This window comes from Bombina bombina, chromosome 1 (assembly GCF_027579735.1).
Source record: "Bombina bombina isolate aBomBom1 chromosome 1, aBomBom1.pri, whole genome shotgun sequence".
Taxonomy (NCBI): domain Eukaryota; kingdom Metazoa; phylum Chordata; class Amphibia; order Anura; family Bombinatoridae; genus Bombina; species Bombina bombina.
The window spans coordinates 914,518,677-914,532,150 of NC_069499.1; the positions used below are offsets into that span (position 1 = coordinate 914,518,677).

At 38.8% G+C, this 13,474-nt stretch overlaps 1 protein-coding gene across 1 annotated transcript in view; it reads left to right on the forward strand.

Annotated features, from left to right (window-relative positions):
• Window positions 1–13,474, forward strand: part of CDH5 (cadherin 5) — a 214,701-nt gene that overhangs the window by 159,274 nt on the left and 41,953 nt on the right. The window contains exon 6 of the mRNA XM_053699617.1: window positions 7,910–8,097. Within this exon, the coding sequence (XP_053555592.1) occupies window positions 7,910–8,097 (188 nt within the window). The remainder of the gene's footprint in view (window positions 1–7,909; window positions 8,098–13,474) is intronic.

The window sequence follows — 13,474 nt, forward strand, 5'->3', positions numbered from 1 at the left end:
ATTTTTTGTAATGGTAGTTTTTAGTGTATTTTTATTGTAGGTTTTTATTTCACAGGTAAGTTTGTATTTATTTTAACTATGTAGTTAGTAAATAGTTAATAACTATTTACTAACTAGCCTACCTAGTTAAAATAAATACAAACTTGACTGTGAAATAAAAACCTAAGCTAGCTACAATATAACTATTAGTTATATTGTAGCTAGCTTAGGTTTCATTTTTATTTCACAGGTAAGTTTGTATTTAGTTTTAAATAGGTATTATTTAGTTAATAATTGTAACTTTAATTTAGGTCTATTTTTATTATGTTAAAGTTAGGGGGTGTTAGGTTTAGGGTTACGGTTAGGTTTAGGGGTTAATAGTTTAAGTTAGGTTGTTGCGATGTGGGGGGCTGGTAGTTTAGGGGTTAATAGGTTTATTTAGTGGTAGTGATGTGGGAGGCCAGAGGTTTAGGGGTTAATACTTTATTTAGTGGCAGCGATATCGGGAGCAGAAGATTAGGGGTTAGTAGCTTTATTTCGGTGGCAGCGATATCGGGAGCGGCAGATTAGGGGTTCATAACATTATTTAGGTGTCAGCGATGTCAGGGGTAACAGATTAGGGGTGTTTAGACTTGTGGTTTATGTTGTTGAGATGTGGGGGGCTGGCGGTTTAGGGGTTAATAGGTTTATTTAGTGGTAGTGATGTGGGAGGCCAGAAGTTTAGGGGTTAATAACTGTATTTAGTGGTGGCGATGTTGGGGAGCAGCGGAATAGGGGTTAATATCTTTATTATAGTGTGGACGATGTTGGGGTGCAGGGGAATATGGGTAAATAACTTTAGTATAGTGGCGGCGATATCGGGAGCGGCAGATTAGGTGTTAATAGCTTTATTTCGGTGGCGGCGATATCGGGAGTGACAGATTAGGGGTTAATAACATTATTTATATGTTGGCGATGTCGGGGGTAGCAGATAAGGGGTGTTTAGACTTGGGGATTATGTTAGGGTTTAAACCTAACTTTTCTTCGCCATAGACATCAATGCGGCTACGTTACGGAGATTTTCATTCCGCAATCGCAGGTGTTGGGTTTTTTCTAACACTCTCTCCCCATTGATGTCTGTGGGGAAAGCGTGCATGAGCACATCAAAGCAGCGCTTGTATTTTGTATGGTATGGAGCTTAACGCAACCATATCGCACGCATAAGGCTGCTTTTCAAAAACTCGTAATGGCAGCGCTATGGAGGGTGAAATAACGCAACTTTTGTTGCGATCGTTTCGAACCCTCTATAGCGCACAACTCGTAATCTACCTGAAGTTGTGCGTAATAAAATGACAATGCAAAAACACCTATTCTGAATTTAGCAAAATGTGCTCATGATTTATAAAATAAATCTTGTCTGACACTTCTAGGGATCCGTACTAGTTAGATACAGTTCACTCATAAATTGCTTTTTACGTTCTGAAAGGTATAGTCATGGGGTGGGTGGCCCTAGGAGCTAAGTTGCACTTTTACAAATAACTTAAAAATTGAAAAAGGTTGTTTTCAATAGTTTTTCTTGGGTTATGATGGTTTTCTAATAATAGTTTTGTTTCTAGAGACATTTTTTTCCCCTTTAATTCAGAGTTCCTGACCATTCCATGTTTTACAGGATTGTCACAGTTTGGGAGCTCTGCCCACTGTCCCTCCCACAGCTCCTAGCCTAGTCTGTCAAAGACAGACTGGCCACAACCCAATCTGCCCACTCCCTATAAAGTTACTCCCATCCCCCATCCAGTTCCACTCACTCCCACCCCAATCTGACTCCTTTTGATACCACAACTCCATCCTAAGTAAGCTGCCAGCTTCCCTTTCTTGGCCCCTATATGGGAAATGCTGGCAGGTACAGAATGTATGTATCACTATATCTGTCAAATTGTTTTTTTTGCAACAGAGATGCATTCTGGTATATAATTACATTGCACTTGATCATTTTGTGGAAATTTTGCATCCAACACTGGGCCTGTGTGCACAAAATTCCGATTATCCTAATATTTTGAAGGTATAATCTAGATTTTATTAAAGACACAGAGACGAGTATTTTTGCATAATCTTTCTTTACTACTCAATGCAGCCTTTTAAAGAACAATAACATTAAGATAAATAACATAAAACATAATAAGAAGCTAACAGAGGCTTATTATAATGAGAGAAAAAACAGCCAATCAGCATAGAGAACAGGCTATAAACTGAGTACACAGCAAACACTCTCCCTCTTTCTAGACGATGCTCAAAAAGAAAAGAATATTAAGCATCATGAAGAAACCAAAAAGTCCAAAACAACAAAGTATAACAAAAGCCATTTTCCTGTAGAGTTGATAGAATGAGTTCCATGAGCAGTAGAATTTGATTGAAGACCAAAAGGATGTCCAGAATTCCATGGTTGAAAGATGACACTTCTGAGTTGTAGGGAAGAATTCATAAGGTGAGCATGGATTGAAATTACATGGATGCTGTTAAAGACAAAAAATATTAATAAAATATCGTAATAACATAGGGTGGGAGAGAAAAACATAATTATTTCTGAGGAGGGAAAATACTCGTCTCTGTGTCTTTAATAAAATCTAGATTATACCTTCAAAATATTAGGATAATCGGAATTTTATTACAAGACCAGAGACTCCTATTTTTGCAAGTTTAAAGCATATTAGGAAAATAAATTAAGAGAGGCATGTTGAATGGGTCTGAAATAAGATTGTTTAAAAATGGAATCAGAAGACCAGTCTGCAGCAAGTAAAATTTGTTGAAGAGGAGCCGCTTTTAAAAAGGCTTTTGAAGCCGCAGAACCTCTGACAGAATGTGCAGTGAAAGAAATGTTAATACCGGCCTCTTTCATGACCAATTTAACCCACCTGGCAATAGAAGTAGAAGTGATGGGAGCGTGAGGAGGAACAAAAGAGATTAAAAGTTGGTTAAAGTCAGGTTTCCTAAAAGGTAATGTTCTAGATTCATATGACTTTAGGCATTCAACCACACACAGAGAAGGTTCAGTAGGAATATAGGGATAGAAAATAGATGTAGACAAAGTTTTAGTTCTTCGAGAAAGATAGAAAGTAACTCCTTCAGGAGAGAAACGTTTAGAGTTCCAATCTAAAGCTTTCACATCAGACACTCTTCTGAAAGAAATTAGACAAAGAAGAGTAGCAAGTTTAGCAGAAAGTTGTTTTAGGGATAATGAATTATTGTCAGGCCAAGATTTGAAAAGAGAGAAAATTAGGTCTACATCCCAGAAAAATTGGTGTTTGGGAACAGGAGGACGTTTTAATCTAATGGCTTTTAGAATTCTACAAATTAAAGGATGTTTGCCGGCAGGGAGATTATTAATTAAATTATGTCTAGCCGAAATGGCTGACCTATGAACATTAATGGTTCTGTAAGCCAGACCTGAGTCAAAAAGGTGTGAAAGGTAGTTAACGATGTCGTTTAAATCAGAAGAAACGGGATCCAAGTTCCTGCGCAGGCACCAGCTAGACCATTTTGACCATGCGGCAAAATAACATTTGCGGGTACCTGGGGCCCAGGAATCTTGAATGAGGGACCTAGCTCCCTCCGAAAGTCCTCGGAGGGACCAGGGTCCCCTGATATTGTCCATGCTATCAGGAGAAGAGACCCTTGGAGAATTAGACTGTGATAATCGCCCTCTGGGTTGACTAACAGGTGAGGAAGCGGGGGAAAAAGAATTGGCAGATTGATGGTCATCTCCAGCAGGGAGGGGTACCATGATTGGGTTGGCCAAAAGGGAGTCACAATTGTCAGGCAAAGGAGATCCCTGCGAACCATTGAAATTGTCCTCGGGATCATTGAAAAGGGAGGGAAAGCATAAGCTTTCTGAGGAGGCCATGGATGAAGAAAAGCATCTATGGCCGCCGCCTCTGGATCCGGGCGCCAGCTGAAATAAGGGGAAATCTGGAAATTGGTCCTGGACGCAAAAAGGTCCAAACAAAAGGGACCTCTGAGAGATTGAAGGGATAGAAAAACTTTCCTGTCTAATCTCCAATTGTTGGAATCTGTTAAATAATGAGATCCCCAGTCTGCAGCTGCGTTCGATTGTCCTGGGATATATTCCGCTCTGATGGAAATATTCTTGTCTAAACAAAGATGAATAAACTCTTTGGTTATGTTGGACAAGTCTCTCGATTTGGTGCCTCCCAAACGATTGAGATACTGCACCGCTGAAATATTGTCCATGCGCAGGAGAATAGAAACTGGAGAAGAAAATTTGGCAAAACTTTTGACTGCAAACGAGCAAGCCAATAATTCCAAACAATTGATATGGAAACGTTTCTCCTCCAATGTCCATTTGCCACCCGTGATGGAAGGACCACAACACGCACCCCAGCCTGAAAGACTGGCGTCTGATTCTATTACAAAATCTGGAGTTCTGCCAAAAATGGCTCGTCCATTCCAGGCTTCCAAATGAGAAAGCCACCAAGAAAGTTCTTCTTTGGCTTCTGTAGACAAAGGAATCAAATGAGAATAGGAAAACCCTTTCCTCAAATGAAGAATTTTCAATCTTTGAAGTTCTCTGTAATGTAAGGGGGCAGGAAAAACAGCCTGAATAGAGGATGATAGTAAACCTACTATTCTGGCTATAGTTCTGATGGGGACTGAATCTTTTGATAGAGTTTTTGAAATTTCTTTTTTGATGTTTTTCACCTTGTCTGATGGAAGACTCAAAGTGGAAAGCATAGTGTCGATCTGAAAACCTAAGAAAATTAAGGATTTTGTAGGATAAAGAACCGACTTCTGTTTGTTCACGATGAAACCTAAGGATTCTAGTAAGGAAATTGTGGAAGTTAAATGATTCTGAAGAGAATGAAAGTCTTGATCCATTAATAAAATGTCGTCTAAGTAAATTATTAGATGAATACCTCGAAGTCTCAACCAAGCCACTACAGGTTTGAGTAACTTGGTGAAGATCCAAGGGGCGGAAGACAGGCCGAAAGGAAGACAAGTGAAGTTCCAAAATTGGTCTTCCCAACGGAATGTCAGATATTTCCAATGTTCTTGAGCAATTGGAACAGTTAGATAGGCGTCTGTGAGGTCCAGGCGAACCAACCAGTCGTTTTCTCTTAAACACTCTCTTAGTAAGTGTATTCCTTCCATTTTGAAATGGTGGTATACAACGAAAGCATTTAGTGTCTTTAGATTTATGACCGGCCTGAACTGATTGTTTTTCTTTTTTACTAGAAACAAATTGCTCAGGTAAATATCTTGGGGTTGGAAAACTGGAAGAATCGCTTTTTTGGAAAAAAGAGTTGCAATTTCCTTTTTTACCAAAAGAGCGTCCTCTCGAGAAAAGTGAATGGGATGAGGAAGAGAGATTTGGATTGGAGGAGATGTAAATTCTATGAGAATGCCTGAAACTGTTTGTAAGACCCAAGGATCTGAAGTAATTGAAGCCCAATTTTGGGCAAACAGGGCGAGTCTGCCACCAATTTTTTCTGGGAAAAAAGGAAGAGGAGGAAATAAAGAACTTACCAGAAGCTTGTCTAGCTCTGGCTCTGGTCCTGAAACCTCTCTGGGTCCAAGGGCGACCTCTTGTCGGGAAAAAGGAGGAGGTAGATGGCTCTGAATAACCTCTTTGGTATTGGGTCTGGAATTGTTGGTGGAATTGAGTTTGATGGGGAAAGTAGTGAGACCTTGATAAAAAGGATTGACGGCCGGGAAAGCGGCCTCTGCCTCTCCCGGCCCTGTCAGAGAAACTTTGGGGATAGAAAATTTTCTTCACTGATGTCATTACTTTATTCAAATTGGAGAAAGTGTTTACGTATTGACTAAGATCTTTCAGATATAAATCACCAAATAAAAGACCATTTTTATCGGATGCGATATTGCTTGAGGAGAAATCCGAAATTTTGGGGTCTATTTTCCTTAAAATGTTCCGGCGTCTTTCCCCAGACATGGCACAATTGGTATTTCCAATAAAGCAAAGCAGTCTTTGGACCCATTCCCTGACTACGTAAGGGTCCAAAGGACAATTCTCTGCTATTCCTTGTTCGGACAGTTCAAATAGTTTAGTCAGAGGGCCGACAGAGTCCAGAAGTTTGTCTTGGCAAATTTTCCAGGATCGGTCTACCCCTTTTTTCAATTTGTATCCAGGGGAGCCGATAAATTTTAAAATCTTGGGGTCAACCTCTGGGGTGATAGATGCATTTTTAGGTAAGAGGGGGCAAGGGCATTCAGCCTTCATCTTGTTACGGGTTTGTTTCTTCAGGGGCATACGTAATTGATAATCAATAAATTTGGCTAAGTCTATAGGGGGACACCACTCGGCGGACCGGGGATGGTGTAATTCATCTGGTTTGAATCTGGGGTTACCCAGACAATCAACAAAATCTTCCTCGTCCTCACTGAAAACATAAGATTTTTTAATTTTCTTTTTCAGTTTTTTGGCCGCAGGGGGACCGTCGGAGTTATCCGATTCATTTAAATTGTCAGAATTTATATCTGTATACTCATCACCATCTGAATTTTCTGATTCTGAAGATGGATTATTTGAAACATCTTTATCATTATATTTTAGTTTTTTGCATATGTAAGTATCCCCCGTTTGGTTACCCTCGGGTGCAGGGTTCTATTGACAGCGGTTTTTCTTCCTTTGCTGTGAGGAACAATAGGGTCAGCTAAAAGCTGTCGAGATTTTTCAATAAGTTTTTTGCTTGCTTTATAGGCAATAGATGGGTTTTTTCTTTTTAAAGAAATCTTTTTCTGTTTTCCTCCCATCAACGAGGACATTTTATTAAATAAACTATTCATGGAAGTGTCTATCATATTTTGAACAGTTTGTAATGTTAAGGGAGCTGAATCTGTTTGCAATTCAGACATTATGGGATTAAATATGTCTGAACTAAAATAAAATCAATAAATATAATTTAAAATAACTCCCTTAAAAAAAATAATATAAATTAATATATAATTATAAGAATATATATATTTGCAGAAAATTTAATAAGTCAGAAAATAATATTAGCTTGAGCTTAACGTTTTTTACCACATACTAATTTATCACAAGAGTGAACAATCCCTGAAATAATTAACAATTTGCAGGTGTATATAGAGAAAGCCAGTAGATGGCAATACAAGCCTGAAAAAAGGGGAAATATTTGCTGAATAATTCAGTAATGTCGAGTGTAACGGCAAACAATGTTACAACTCGACCACCAAGAAAGCTGCAGCTGGCTGACTGAGGTAAATAACGCGTCAGCATAGATGGGCGGGCGGGAGGGAGGGGAACGGCCCACAAAATGGCATCGGGGTGCCGAGACAGGAGCAGGAAGGGAGAGGAGACACAAAAGCGTATAAACGCTAGAAGGATTAGGTAAAAAGGAAACGGATTGTGCGAAAACTAAAAAATGTAAGGTCACATATGATACATGAGGGGAGAAAATGAAATAGTGCAACAAAAATAAAAAACGACATTTGAGAAAAAGGAAAGGTAGGAAAAAACGTTCAGCAAGGTTTTACAATGACACTGTTATCTTACTTTATTTAAGGCTACAAGGATTACAAATGACAATATATAAAACAAACAAAATATACAAGTTCAATGAACATGTATATAAAACACAACTTATCTGTTTTGAGCAGCAAAAGAAAGAGGGAGAGTGTTTGCTGTGTACTCAGTTTATAGCCTGTTCTCTGTGCTGATTGGCTGTTTTTTTCTCTCATTATAATAAGCCTCTGTTAGCTTCTTATTATGTTTTATGTTATTTATCTTAATGTTATTGTTCTTTAAAAGGCTGCATTGAGTAGTAAAGAAAGATTATGCAAAAATAGGAGTCTCTGGTCTTGTAATAAAATTCACTTTATCCCTTAGCTACTGGATCCCTCTTCCTTTATTTTCATTCACTTCCTTGGTCAGTAACTGGATCCTTTCTTTCTATGTCAACAGAGCAGTATACGTTCAATGTACCAGAAAACCTAGCTGTTGGTGGTGTCGCTGGAAAGATGGTGGTAGAAGATATTGATGAGCCTCAGAACAGAAACACAACTTATAGTTTCATCAAAGAGAAATTTCAAGAAATGTTTTCAGTTATTACAAGTGCAAAGACCAATGAAGGAATCCTGGTTATAAAAAAGGTAAAAAGAAATAGTTAAATTCATGATGCACTGTAGGACATTTCTAAATTTTCACCAACCCTTTTATTTCTAATATATGAACTGGCTGATTTTGTGTTTTGAAGCCACAGCCTAATAAAATGGGTTGAGCTTGTGGGTATAATCAGATCTCATTACTTTATCACATTGTGTACATATAAATACTTCTTTATTTTATATCTGTCCATAATCTAAAGACCAATACTTTGAGACAACAATGGAAAATTAACATGTTATTACCTTATCTCTTCTATACCCACTGGGAGTGTAATTTCTTCTGCTGGTTGTGTTTACACAGCTTATCTATAGCTTGGCCCTAAGGCCAGAAACTTTCAGAATAGGTGGGGATACCACAGGCTACATAAACTATTTCAAATGCCAATATAAGGGTAAAGGAAATACTTGTAAACAATTTAATACACTCCAGCAGGGAACAAATTAAAGGGGAGACATTTTTTTAATTAAACTGTCCCTTAAACATAACATAGTATTTAGTATATGTTTAGTATATGTTTATTACAAAAATGACAAAAGCCTTTTTTAAACAAATTGACAAAGTGCATATATCCACACAGCAACAACACTTAAGGGTATATGGTGCCGATGTAAACTGGAGTCTTTGTGTACTCCCACAGTGAAAATCCAAATTAAAGCGTTCAAAGCACCTTATTAAAACATCCTTTTATTGCAATGTTTTATGTGCTATTGGTACAATAAAAATATGTCAAAGTCAAATCTGGTAAACAAATTAAAAAAAGCGCAATTTATAATGGGCAATGCCTACGTTTTTGCTCGGTCTAGAGTCTAGACCAAACAATAATACATTTAGGGGCAATGGGTAGTATTTTTTTAAATGTAAAAGAGCTGTTTAACTTAAGGCAATGCCCTACAAAAGGCCCTTTTAAGGGCTATTGGTAATTTAGATTAGGTGGTGTTTTTATTTGGGGGGACTTTTTTTGATTTCATAGGGTTTAGGTTTAATTTTTTTTATTTTTGGTAAAAAAAAAAAAAAATTCTGTAAGTTGAGAGTTTTGTATTTTTTGCAATTTTAGATATTTTTTTTGTAAGTTAATGTTAGGTTTTATTACTTTAATTGTAACTTAGTATTGGGGTTAATTTAGGGGGTGTTAGGTTAGGGGGCATAGTAATTAAATTAGTTATTTGCATTGTAGGGGGTTTGTGGTTTAGGAGTTAATAGGTTAATTAGGTTTATTGCGATGTGGGTCATTGGCAGTTTAGGAGTTAATAGGTTAATTAGGTTTATTGCGATGTGGGGGTTTGGCGGTTTAGGGGTTAATAGGTTAATTAGGTTTATTGCAATGTGGGGGGTTGGGGGTTTAGGGGTTAATATTTTAATTATTTTTTGCGGATTAAGGGTTAATTACTTTATTATTTTGCGATGTGGGGGGTTGGCGGTTTACGTGTTTGTTAATACTTTGTACGGGAGGTCAGGTTTTTTTTGTTATACTTCCTGCGGGCGGTTAATTGTTTTTTGTTATTTCGTGCGGTTGTATGTTTTTTTTTTTATGGCTTCGTTTGCCTACGCTGCATCCAGGTGGATTCCGAAAATGGCAGGGTGGTGAAAGAATCCGCCGACGTTTCACCACCCTGCAATTTTCGGAATCCACCAGGATGCAGCTTGGCTGCACGCGCAGCCAACATTCTTTTGGCTGCCTCGCGCATTCCTTTGAGAATGCGTGGGCAACTGGCGACACTGACGGACGTGTTACAAACGCGAGTATAATATAGATTCCCCACTTTTTAACACTGTTATATTAATACAGGGAGTGCAGAATTATTAGGCAAGTTGTATTTTTGAGGATTAATTTTATTATTGAACAACAACCATGTTCTCAATGAACCCAAAAAACTTATTAATATCAAAGCTGAATATTTTTGGAAGTAGTTTTTAGTTTGTTTTTAGTTATAGCTATTTTAGGGGGATATCTGTGTGTGCAGGTGATTATTACTGTGCATAATTATTAGGCAACTTAACAAAAAACAAATATATACCCATTTCAATTATTTATTTTTACCAGTGAAATCAATATAACATCTCAACATTCACAAATATACATTTCTGACATTCAAAAACAAAACAAAAACAAATCAGTGACCAATATAGCCACCTTTCTTTGCAAGGCCACTCAAAAGCCTGCCATCCATGGATTCTGTCAGTGTTTTGATCTGTTCACCATCAACATTGTGTGCAGCAGCAACCACAGCCTCCCAGACACTGTTCAGAGAGGTGTACTGTTTTCCCTCCTTGTAAATCTCACATTTGATGATGGACCACAGGTTCTCAATGGGGTTCAGATCAGGTGAACAAGGAGGCCATGTCATTAGATTTTCTTCTTTTATACCCTTTCTTGCCAGCCACGCTGTGGAGTACTTGGACGCGTGTGATAGAGCATTGTCCTGCATGAAAATCATGTTTTTCTTGAAGGATGCAGACTTCTTCCTGTACCACTGCTTGAAGAAGGTGTCTTCCAGAAACTGGCAGTAGGACTGGGAGTTGAGCTTGACTCCATCCTCAACCCGAAAAGGCCCCACAAGCTCATCTTTGATGATACCAGCCCAAACCAGTACTCCTCCTCCACCTTGCTGGCTCGGACTGGAGCTCTCTGCCCTTTACCAATCCAGCCACGGGCCCATCCATCTGGCCCATCAAGACTCACTCTCATTTCATCAGTCCATAAAACCTTAGAAAAATCAGTCTTGAGATATTTCTTGGCCCAGTCTTGACGTTTCAGCTTGTGTGTCTTGTTCAGTGGTGGTCGTCTTTCAGCCTTTCTTACCTTGGCCATGTCTCTGAGTATTGCACACCTTGTGCTTTTGGGCACTCCAGTGATGTTGCAGCTCTGAAATATGGCCAAACTGGTGGCAAGTGGCATCTTGGCAGCTGCACGCTTGACTTTTCCCAGTTCATGGGCAGTTATTTTGCGCCTTGGTTTCTCTTGTTAAGTGTATCCAGTCCACGGATCATCCATTACTTATGGGATATTAACTCCTCCCCAACAGGAAGTGCAAGAGGATTCACCCAGCAGAGCTGCTATATAGCTCCTCCCCTAACTGCCATTACCAGTCATTCTCTTGCACCCAACGAATAGATAGGATGTGTGAGAGGACTGTGGTGATTATACTTAGTTTCATACCTTCAATCAAAAGTTTGTTATTTTATAATAGCACCGGAGTGTGTTATTCCTTCTCTGGTAGAATTTGAAGAATCTACCTGAGTTTTTCTATGATTTTAGCCGGAGTAGTTAAGATCATATTGCTGTTTCTCGGCCATCTGAGGAGAGGTAAACTTCAGATCAGGGGACAGCGGGCAGGCTAATCTGCAAAGAGGTATGTAGCAGCTTATTATTTTCTGACAATGGAATTGATGAGAAAATTCTGCCATACCGATATAATGTAAACTCAGCCTTAAATGCAGTAGCAGCAACTGGTATCAGGCTGTCATGTATGTATATTTTACACTTCAGTATTCTGGGGAATGGCACTTCACTGGAATTATACTGTATGCATAAAACTTTAGCCTAATTTGCAGGGACTAGCAACAGGCTTTTTAATAACACTCAATTTATTAATGTTAAACGTTTTTTGCTGGCATGTAAAATCGTTTAATTTTCTGAGGTACTGGGTGAAAAAATGTTTTGGGCACTATTTTTTTCCACTTGGCAGTCGTTTTATTTAATTTATGACAGTTTACTGATCTCTCTCACTGTTATATGTGAGGGGGAGGGGCCTTTTTTGGCTCTTTTGCTACGCATCAAAAAATTCAGTCAGAAGTTTATTGTCTTCCCTGCATGATCCGGTTCATCTCTACAGAACTCAGGGGTCTTCAAAACTTGTTTTGAGGGAGGTAATCACTCACAGCAGAGCTGTGAGATTGTAGTTGACTGTGATAAAAAAACGTTTATTTCTGTATTTTTTTTTTTTTTTTCTGCTATCAGGATTAGTTATCCTTTGCTAATGGGAGCAATCCTTTGCTAAAATTGTGTTTTTTACAAAGATTTGATGCTATAACTTTTCAGTTTATTAATTTTCAACTGTCATAACTTTTTCTGTGCTTCTTATAGGCACAGTACGTTTTCATATTATAGTAAATTACTTGAAAAGTATTTCCAAGTTGCTAGTTTATTTGCTAGTGTGTTAAACATGTCTGATTCAGAGGAAGATATCTGTGCTATATGTGCTAAAGCCAAAGTGGAGCCCAATAGAAATTTATGTACTAACTGTATTGATGCTGCTTTAAATAAAAGTCAATCTGTACAAATTGAACATATTTCACCAAACAACGAGGGGAGAGTTATGCCGACTAACTCGCCTCACGTGTCAGTACCTGCATCTCCCGCTCGGGAGGTGCGTGATATTGTAGCGCCGAGTACATCTGGGCGGCCATTACAAATCACATTACAGGATATGGCTACTGTTATGACTGAAGTTTTGGCTAAATTACCAGAACTAAGAGGTAAGCGTGATCACTCTGGGGTGAGAACAGAGTGCGCTGATAATATTAGGGCCATGTCAGACACTGCGTCACAATTTGCAGAACATGAGGACGGAGAGCTTCATTCTGCGGGTGACGGTTCTGATCTAAACAAACTGGATTCAGATATTTCAAATTTTAAATTTAAGCTGGAAAACCTCCGTGTATTACTAGGGGAGGTGTTAGCGGCTCTGAATGATTGTAACACAGTTGCAATACCAGAGAAAATGTGTAGGTTGGATAAATATTTTGCGGTACCGGCGAGTACTGACGTTTTTCCTATACCTAAGAGACTTACTGAAATTGTTACTAAGGAGTGGGATAGACCCGGTGTGCCGTTCTCACCCCCTCCGATATTTAGAAAGATGTTTCCAATAGACGCCACCACACGGGACTTATGGCAAACGGTCCCTAAGGTGGAGGGAGCAGTTTCTACTTTAGCTAAGCGTACCACTATCCCGGTGGAGGATAGCTGTGCCTTTTCAGATCCAATGGATAAAAAGTTAGAGGGTTACCTTAAGAAAATGTTTGTTCAACAAGGTTTTATATTGCAACCTCTTGCATGCATTGCGCCTGTCACGGCTGCAGCAGCATTTTGGTTTGAGTCTCTGGAAGAGACACTTGAATCAGCTCCATTAGATGAGATTACACACAAGCTTAAAGCCCTTAAGTTAGCTAACTCATTTATTTCAGATGCCGTAGTACATTTAACTAAACTTACGGCTAAGAATTCCGGATTCGCCATTCAGGCACGCAGAGCACTGTGGCTAAAATCCTGGTCAGCTGACGTTACTTCTAAATCTAAATTGCTTAATATACCTTTCAAAGGGCAGACCTTATTCGGGCCCGGGTTGAAAGAAATTATCG